This window comes from Penicillium arizonense (assembly GCF_001773325.1).
Source record: "Penicillium arizonense strain CBS 141311 chromosome Unknown PENARI_contig002, whole genome shotgun sequence".
Lineage (NCBI taxonomy): Eukaryota > Fungi > Ascomycota > Eurotiomycetes > Eurotiales > Aspergillaceae > Penicillium > Penicillium arizonense.
In genome coordinates this window covers 367,295-376,272 of record NW_019173279.1, presented here as the reverse complement: position 1 = coordinate 376,272, position 8,978 = coordinate 367,295, and the positions used below count along the sequence as shown (strand labels likewise).

General features: G+C 47.8%; 4 protein-coding genes across 4 annotated transcripts in view; 1 reads left to right on the top strand and 3 right to left on the bottom strand.

The window, feature by feature from the left end:
- xanG (cytochrome P450 monooxygenase xanG) overlaps positions 1-1,760 on the bottom strand; it is a gene marked incomplete at both ends in the record, with an annotated part of 1,893 nt that extends 133 nt beyond the window's left edge. Inside the window, 2 exons of the mRNA XM_022627321.1 lie at positions 30-893; positions 960-1,760. Of these exons, the coding sequence (XP_022492423.1) occupies positions 30-893; positions 960-1,760 (1,665 nt within the window). The remainder of the gene's footprint in view (positions 1-29; positions 894-959) is intronic.
- Positions 1,761-2,647: 887 nt separating this feature from the next.
- PENARI_c002G04560 (DUF4149 domain-containing protein) lies at positions 2,648-3,287 on the bottom strand (the record flags this gene model as incomplete). The annotated part of the gene is made up of 3 exons (XM_022627448.1): positions 2,648-2,817; positions 2,881-3,151; positions 3,201-3,287. 3 exons carry the CDS (start codon positions 3,285-3,287, stop codon positions 2,648-2,650), a joined length of 528 nt encoding a protein of 175 aa, XP_022492726.1.
- Positions 3,288-5,117: 1,830 nt separating this feature from the next.
- xanC (transcription factor xanC) lies at positions 5,118-5,773 on the top strand (the record flags this gene model as incomplete). Its single annotated transcript, XM_022627630.1, has 2 exons — positions 5,118-5,226; positions 5,280-5,773. The coding sequence occupies 2 exons, from the start codon at positions 5,118-5,120 to the stop codon at positions 5,771-5,773; spliced, it is 603 nt and encodes a 200-aa protein (XP_022492832.1).
- Positions 5,774-6,675: 902 nt separating this feature from the next.
- xanB (isocyanide synthase xanB) lies at positions 6,676-8,830 on the bottom strand (the record flags this gene model as incomplete). The annotated part of the gene is made up of 2 exons (XM_022627821.1): positions 6,676-8,198; positions 8,254-8,830. The coding sequence occupies 2 exons, from the start codon at positions 8,828-8,830 to the stop codon at positions 6,676-6,678; spliced, it is 2,100 nt and encodes a 699-aa protein (XP_022492750.1).
- Between the last annotated feature and the right edge of the window lie 148 nt (positions 8,831-8,978).

Sequence of the window (8,978 nt, the reverse complement as noted above, 5' to 3'; positions counted from 1 at the left end):
AAAAAAAAAAAAAAAAACCTTGCACCTACCGGCGTCATCTTCAACTGATACGCAGGATCAACCACCCACCTCACCTTCCCCAGCAGAACAAACAAAAAGATCTTGATCTGCAACAACGCAAACCCCTGCCCGAGACACTTCCGCTTATGCGCATTAAATGGAATATACGTCCCACGCACCGTCTCCCTCCGAAACCGCCCCTGCATCTCCTCAATCGTCTCCCCCCACCGCTCAGGTCGGAACTCGCGCGCATCTTCTCCCCAAACTGCCGGGTTACTATGCACTGCCCATGCATTCCATCCCACAAAGGTGCCTTTTGGGATAGGTAGTTCGCCGCCTAGCATGGCATTTTGTAATGCTACCCGATTGATGAGTTGGCATACTGGCGGGAAGAGACGGAGGAGTTCGAGGACCACGGCTGTAAGGTAGGGAAGTTTGTTGATAATCTCCTGCGAGGGATCTGGATGTGTACCCGCTGTAGCGAGGATCTCGTCTCTCAGACGGGATTGAATATCGTCTCGCACGCCCAATTGCCAGAACATACTATTAACTAGTTGTTGCGTGTTTTCGTGTGCTGTTAGGAATGTTATCTTGAGATTATTGCGGAATTGTTTCTCCGTTATGCGGCCGGTTTTGTAGGCCTCGCCTAGCATGTGTGAGAACATTTCTTCCGATTTGGACTTTTGGCTGCGGTGCTCTAGCATATCCACCACCATTGCGTATAGGCGGTTGTCGAACTCGTGCATTATTTCGTAGGCGCGTTTGCGGGATCGGAGGAGCCAGGGGAAGTGGTCCAGGTCTGGAAAGCTGAAGTACATTGGTTTGAAGAGGGTGGCTTTTATTATGGATTGGAGGGCTTCGATGCGGACATGGCCGGTTGGTTGGCCGAGGCTCTGTACCGTGCTTAGTTGAGTATGTGTATATCGGTATAGCAATTGAAATATGGGAAGATGGCATACCTTAAACTTCAAGTCCAGGAAATTCTCCCCCATAACATCAACCGCCCACTTCTGCACATCAGCATTAACCAAGATCCCCTTGCCCTCCCCAACATCCCTCTGCAATCCGACGAGAATATCCACCAACCTCCTCGACTGCCTCAGCAATGAAGAAGTCTCGAAAACCTTCTTCTGCAGACCTGGTTTCATAATCGACGTAAAAAGCCTCCAGTTCTCTTGGGCATTGATAATATTATCCCCGACAAGCGTAGCAATAACCGAATGCGGAATCTTCTTCTGACTCCCGGCTTTCGCATATAACTGATCATTCCGAAACATATCCGTCAACCACTCCGGCCGGGAAACGAGAATACTCCATCGTCCCGCGAACCAGACTAGGACTGCGCCGTGTTTCTCAAGTGGAGCTCGGAACCAGCGTTCGTAGATCTCATCTTGGCCCATTGAGGACCAGAGGCCTAGGATTGAGACGTAAATTGGGATTTTGGGGAGGTTGGGGAAGGTATTTGGGGTGTGGAGGTACCATGCTAGGAAGAGGATGGGTGGGAGGAGAATTGTTAGAGGGATTAGGAGGATTGGTAGCATCTCGGTGGATGTATGGGGTTTGAGTGTGAAAATAGGGAGGAAGATAGGTAGAAGAACGGACAGCTGGGGTGATATGGTATTATTATGCTGGAAAACTTGTAGCGGAGTGTTTTGACGTGCCCTAACGCACCTGGTGTCAGCGGAAGTCAACATGCCTTTGCTGAGGTGACTCATGTCCGACATGGCGGGATTCAGCTGCTTAGTAGGTGCAGGAGCCATGTGGGTTTTGCTCAGGATGGGGATTTCAGATATAATCCGGAGGTGAGGTGCTCGTGTTGGGCGTAGGGCACAGGTAAAGCCTCGTTATATAGAAAGCCATGATCTCCATCAAAACTGTAAGTAGTTTGAAGCTCTGAACTTCACTGTCACATACTGTTGACCATATTTGAGTAATGAACTGGGCTGACAAGCGTTTGTACAAACACAGTGGAGGACTGATACTCTTGACCATACCCTGTTCTGAGTAGGCTATAATCCAGTAATTGACAGGCTATTTAACGGATGACGGCTGTGTAGTCCATTGGTCAGGTCTTGTCATTCACTCGGAGTGCCCTTTGATCTCTAAGCCGTATCGTCGTGGGCGATGACTTTTTGTCAGAAAGTGGCTCGCTCGAGGTTGACGCATGGTTTCCTGGCGATGTCACGATATTCTTTTTTCTTCTGGGTAGTTTGAGCAAGCAGTGTGACCTGGGATGCAGCAACCCGGCAAAGATCTTCTGTTTTGCAGGTTGTTACGGCCCATACATTTGGACAGCCGACTTTTGGGCTGAGTGAGTGGTGAGGTCTTCACTGGTTATTCTTGCTTCGTGCCTTGGCTGGGGTCATCACATACGACTTTGTCGCGACTTGACATCAGGCGTTTCATTTCGGCTGTGGCCGCTGGGACATCCCTCTCTGTGAAGATTGAAGGTCTATTCTACAGCTCCTACAGATCCGCAAGTAGAGAAAGTAATACCATTGGTTAATATGCAGATAGCTAGCCCGGGTCTCCTTTGAAATTGAGCTGAGATGTTTAATGCGAGAATGAAGGACCAAATGCCTGACAAACAGTCCTAGTCGTACCCTTTCTTGTATCCTTGAGAACCTAGTCATTATGGGTTATGTGCCTAGAGTCCTGTCGTAAGAGTTGACGACAAAGAAAACCCATAGATAACCGTGGCGATCATAGCAATAGCGTTTAAATGAATGACCATCGCGTGGTTTCGCGCGAAATTGCGATTAGCCCGGTCCACCTTGGACCCATTGGAGTCGGAGTCGGAATGGGTATTCTTGCTCTCTGGAGGGCAAGAAGCAATTAGCCACCATGTATCAACTGCAGACATATTCTAGCCATACGTACCATGCAGTGCTCTTCTTACCAACGCGGCAGTTGTCGTCTTCGGGCCGTACACGAACCAATTCAGACAGCCCATCAATGCAACTACTGCGAGAGACCCAGCGCTCCAAGGATTTTTCAAAAGTGACAGGATACTGTATGGCGGGCAGGTCGCTGCCGTCAGGGCTGTCAGGCCAACCTGGGTGGCAAAGTAGACAGGGAAAAGTCGTTTCTGCAGTACGATGAATTCTTTCATCGAAAGGACCTGAAAGCAAATCTTTGTGTTGATAAAGCTCTAACCACGAGGTTAGTTCGGCACTATGCTGAGGGAAGGGGTGTCCTACCTGGTACAGCTCTGTTCCGAGCAGAGCACCATAGCCGAGGAGGTGATATGGTAGGAGGTTTCCTACTGTCCTTAGGAGGGAATCCATTTTGACAAATACCTTTGGTACCGGGATCTTGAACAGTATGGCAAGAGGTGCAAGTCAAGAGAGAGGATGATGGTTGCAGGTGAGTGTAAGTTGAGGTGGTACTTTGCTGCCTAGCTATGAGGAACTCTTGGCGGTTTACTGGCTTGGGCACTAGCAAGGCAAGCCTTGCAGATAAAAGGTATGACTGATCGTTGAAATTGCATCTAGGAATTGCTTAGTCTGCGCAAAACATCATGTTTGATTGGTTGGGGTGAGTGCAGTTGATGAGCCCGCAACTTCAACAGCCCTAAGTGTGGTATACTGCCACATTTCCAATATTGAAATAAGAGGCAGCACAAGATACCAATGTCTTGGCCTTATTCCCTTTTTGAATATAGAAAGTCTGAAATGATGCTTCAAGCAGACCATGGACATGTTACTTCAAGGCAATCAACATCCCTCTTGAGCATTACAGTTACACAAAGGGGACATTCCAAAGCTCACACCGCTAGCAAATAAATACAATCTTCCGAATTACTACGGCTGGATCTCACATGCATACATTTCAGGTGAGTGGGCGGTCGTTAAAACACCACATGGCAGCGTCCTATGGCTAATCGAGATTTATTGCAGCCCGCGGGAGTTGCTAATCCGAGGATGAATTTAATTTGAGATGCCAATTCTATATTACCTATGACACTACTGTATGCATCACTCTCTAGGGGGTTTCGGATATGTCCAACGCCATAGTTCGGTATATTGAACCCATTCGGTTATTCATGTAACCTTCCGAACCAGAACCGAGAAATGAGAGAAACACAAGACATTTGGGTCAAACCCGGAGTATATTCAGTGTTGGTTCTTTATTCTAGTCATATCGAGTGGCCAACCCCCGACGTGTCTCTTATTTTTAGACTTCAGATTGGGCCAAGTTGTACCGGCCCCAAAGTCGAGTCCTTGTAAGCACAGCCTGGTTCCCCTGTTCTATCCTGGGCCTGTGTCGAGCTACTCAGGTGGGAAGAATGCCAATAAAAGATCATCACTGAGCCTCCGCATAAATGCAAAGTCCAGGGTCAATCAGTGTTGCGTAGCCACGTGAATTCTAAGCCCACAAGGGATAATGAGTTGACATCGGAGATGTCCGAGACTACCAAATGATACTTTTTGCGCCACAGATGTGTTCTAAGGTATAGTTAGGGTAAGTGCTCACTCAAAGTAGTAAGATGTGTAGGTAGGTTTCCTCGACCAAAAGGTAGTACAGCCAAGAGCTCCAAGCAAGGTTACAAGACTCGGATAGAAGACTTTCGACCGCTAGAACACAGATCAAAAGCGAGTGTTTCATGAGCCATTCCAGATCCCAGGCTACTGGAACGGAGGAACGAGAGACGGAAGAATTCCAGGCAGCGCCATGTTTATGACCATATCCGGACCCGGGATAGCCTCGGACAGCACCTTCTCGTACAACCAAGCCCTAAAACCTTCTGACACGGTGTCCAAGATCCCTACACAAACCCACGCTGAAATGGTAAGCAAGCTGAAAATGGCATGCGACATGGTAGGCCTCAGGGCGTCACGCGGCTGAGATCGAGAATGATCTATCACCAGTCGTTTTCGAACCGAGTCTCTGACGGCGATCTGTTGCACTGGCTGCGTGACACGTTGAGATCAATTGTGATTGCTTCGTGGGTGCACGTCCTTTATAAAGGAAAGACGGCAATGGCCATTTAGGGGTTAAGTTTCCGAGGTTGACGACGGAAAGCCTTTTTCAGGTCTTTTATATGAGATATGCAATATCCCAAGCACGTCAACCACCGCAGAAGCAATTACACGACTGGATATATTGCTTACAAAATGAAGATGGAGCATAATCCTGCAACTCCCAAGGAGGAGATTCCCAGCCAGCTGCAGAATCCCCTAGAGAGAAGAAGGTTGCAGAACCGCCTTTCTCAAAGAAATCACCGTAAGACTTTCCCTCAACAATATGTCTGGAAATCCCAAGATAACAATATCTAGGTCGCAAAATCAGAGACCGAATTGCAAAGCTCCAAGAGCGCGTCATTGCCAATGAACTCAGAGCAGCAGCAGCCAACGGCTGGGATCAGCAATATATACCGTCACCTTTGCCACACAAAACACACACAGCGCTATCCGAAAATGATCTTGGATTCGTTTCCCGAGATGTTTCTCCCCTAGGAATAGAGCCATCAACGCCTTTCATGCCATCATACCCCATTTTCTCATCCACTTCGTGGCCGAGTGATTTCAACGCCTTCCCCACGGCTGGCTATCATGGAGAATTGCCACCCTATCTTGGAGGAGGAATCTTGACCCATTCGAATGGGATGCCATCATCCGCTACAGCTGGTCTGGGTGGAGATACATTCCGAGATACTATGCTACCCACTGAAGAGGCCTTGCCGCCAGATTCATTGTTTGCACTGCAAGAAAACCAGCCTTCTTACTATGTTGCAACTGGTGAGCATGGATCTATCCAAACGGTATATTGAATCAAATATTAACTAACCAGCAGAGGCCGCGCTCCCCCAAATTCTCCAGGTTATCAACACCACGTCCCCTCAGTCAAAGGTAATTGTCTTGGTTCCTCCAGCGTCTCCGGCATCCGCATGTATACCATCTTTTCCGCCGTCAAACTCATACACTGGATTTGAAAATCCTGCTACGGTGGCCCAACAAACTCCGCCCAGACTGACTTGTCTTTGCTACCCTCAGAACATACATTCTAGGTCTTGGATGGATGCGGGATCATACATGCAAGGATGTCCTATACATAAGATTTCGAACTCCTCGGCAGGGAGTTTTCCTGTTAGAATGCTGTAAGGGTTTCGGGCTGGGTATCATGATAGAGATATTATATCGTCGGAGAAGAACTGTAATTAAATAAATGGCATGCACATCTTTCATTAATGGCTTGAGTGACATGAAGAACAGTCAGAAATGTAGGGATTTTCTGTATCTTGAACGTGGCAGTCATTTGGATCAAGTCTGATTGGAATGGAAATATTAATGATATGGAGTTTTCCTCTAATTAGACACAGGGATAATATAAAAGAAATCAAGTTAACTAAGCGGTCTTCTTTTCACATAATACTCGAATGAAACTTTTTGAATTGCAAACCTTGAGTAGCATACGAGACAGTGGTTTAGTTAGTACATGGAGTTTGAAAAATGATGCACAGTCAAAATTATTAACCATGGATGAGTTCTGGGACATGAAAATCAGAGTCTAATTTATATTTATATTCCTTTGAAGGTTGTTTATAATTTCTTCGGTATAGTTCACAATTTAGATCCAAACAAGTTGGACATATGAGCACAAATGAGTGGCAACCACAAACCGAAAAGAAAACGACAGTATATCATCCAAAGCAACACAAATGATGAAAGATACCTAATCACAGTGAATACGCCACAACTCGCGATCACAGTTACTGATATACCCAGTTCGGGTATGCAGCATAGCTGTATTGTCGCTGACCAGCAGATCACCCTTCTCCCACCCGAACCGCAGGCACACACGATAGTCATACGTGACACGATCCACAACTTGGACCAGACTGTTGTCATCGTTCTCGATTGTAACATCGCATGTAGAGAATCTGGTCTTCGTCTCGTCCCATGGCTGATGCCAGCGCAAGCATGGTAAACCAGACACAGGATGCTTCACAATCAGCTTCAAATTCTTAAGCTTCGCATCCCAGAACCCATTGTTATCCATAGCCCAGGTGATGTTTTCGAGGCGTTCAGCTGACCATGGCAGAGGGAGATACCGGAAGAAAAGGCGCGAACTTGTGAACAGGGTGTATCCATTGCCCTTGGGCGCTGTAGCTGGGCAAGTAAAGAATTGGTAACCTGGCGGGCGCTGGATTTTCTTCTTCTCGCCTGTTTCGGGATCGGTGATCTCCTCAAACTTGAACATACCGTCAAAGTGCATTGGCATCGCCTCGTTGGAGGTGACATTATTGCCCATCTTGTCTGAGCGGCCATCGTCGCGGACCTTTTGGATGATACCAAAGCTCCATGGGAGGATGGTGCCCAGCTCCGATGCCTTCTGGACGTAATACTCTTCCTCCAGGGTCTCTGCAAATCCTCGGAGGATGATTGGAGACATATTGTTGGAGAGCTGCCGGACCTTTTGCATAGGAATGGAGCGAATAGATGGCGGTGCGTTCACGTTATCGATGTCGGCGGGGCGAATGACGAGTCCACATGGATATAGATGCTCGAACTTGACCGACAGGCCATCCGCAGTCCAGTCAAAGAGCTGCGACTTTTCACGGAAATAATACGGCTGTCCGTTCTTATATACCACGTCGTGGGTGTCTCTTACATCCTCGGCATGGACGGTGCGATATGAACCATCGAGGCCAACCGCCACAGAAGCATGCCAAGGAGTGTACCCGAGAGCGCCACGAAGCTGTGGAACCAGTGAGACAGAAAGCTTCTTCTCGCCAGCAGACTCGTGGATGGAAAGTCGCACGTAATCCTTGCGGTTGGCTTTAATAGCCGCTGCGAACATTTTACCGCGAATGATCATCTGTCGCGCTGTCTTCGCAATCTGCGTCTGTCGAGCGCGCTTGGACGCAAACTTGCTCTCGTCTTGATGAGCAAGGTCCTTGGTGAGGAACTTGATGTAGCCACGATATGTTAAACATGTGTCGTTGTCGGTTTTGATGGCCACGTCCGCGTCAAATGTCGGATCGCCGAAGGCATACATCAGCTCTCGGCGGAGACAACTGGCATGGGCTAGATAAAAAGCCTTTGCATCCTCTGAGGTTGATGTTGGGAACCAAGGATGCTCAAGCAGCTCGAAGAGCCGAATGAACTTGACATGATGGAGCTCTTTTTCGGCGGCCATCTTGCGCAGCGTCTCTCCATAGTCCCAAACGGTTTCATCCGGGACACCGAGAATATCTAGTGGGGTATCAGTACTAATAAGAATCAAACCATTAAGATTGCTTTAACTTACCATTGTACACAAGTCCATCTGAACTGATATGTACATGGGCGCCGGGCTCATATACATCGGCGATGTTCTGGCACAATCCATTCAAATGAGAAAGTGCCAGCTCCTCACCAAAGTCGGGCATGTTGCCCAAGACTTTATCGCGTGCATTTGGGGACTTGAATGGGAAAGCAGGCAGGATCATGCGAATAGGCTCCTGTTTCTTGATTTGGGCCAGGACAATAGGAACGAACGAATCGAAGCCTTTCCAGGAAACGCCCGATTTTTCGAAATCGACACCATAAGTTTCGATAATATTCAGAACTTCCATGGCCGTTTTTTGATCTTTAGACAACGTTTCTGAATCTGGCGCGACGATGGGGTCTTTGGGCACACTTTGTTCCTGTAGTGTAGCCCCGTTCCCGTTTGCGGTTATGACAACATGATCGTCGCTGTCAGGCTTGGAAGATACCACCTCTACGGTATCAACAAAGATCTCCTGATTGGCCTTCTCGTCTGTGAAATGGGCAATTCCATTCTCTGTGAGTTTGGGGAGGAACGTGGTGGAGGCAATATCCGCAATGGGTGGCATAGAAACCATGGTGACTTGATGTACAACGTGTGTTCCCACTGGAAATATCTGGAACAGACACTGCTATACCCGAAGACGCCAAAAGAGAAGATAATCGAGTTGATAAGCAGTTGAAGCGTTTCTTTTTGGATTCGCATGAGAGACAAATATCCCTCTT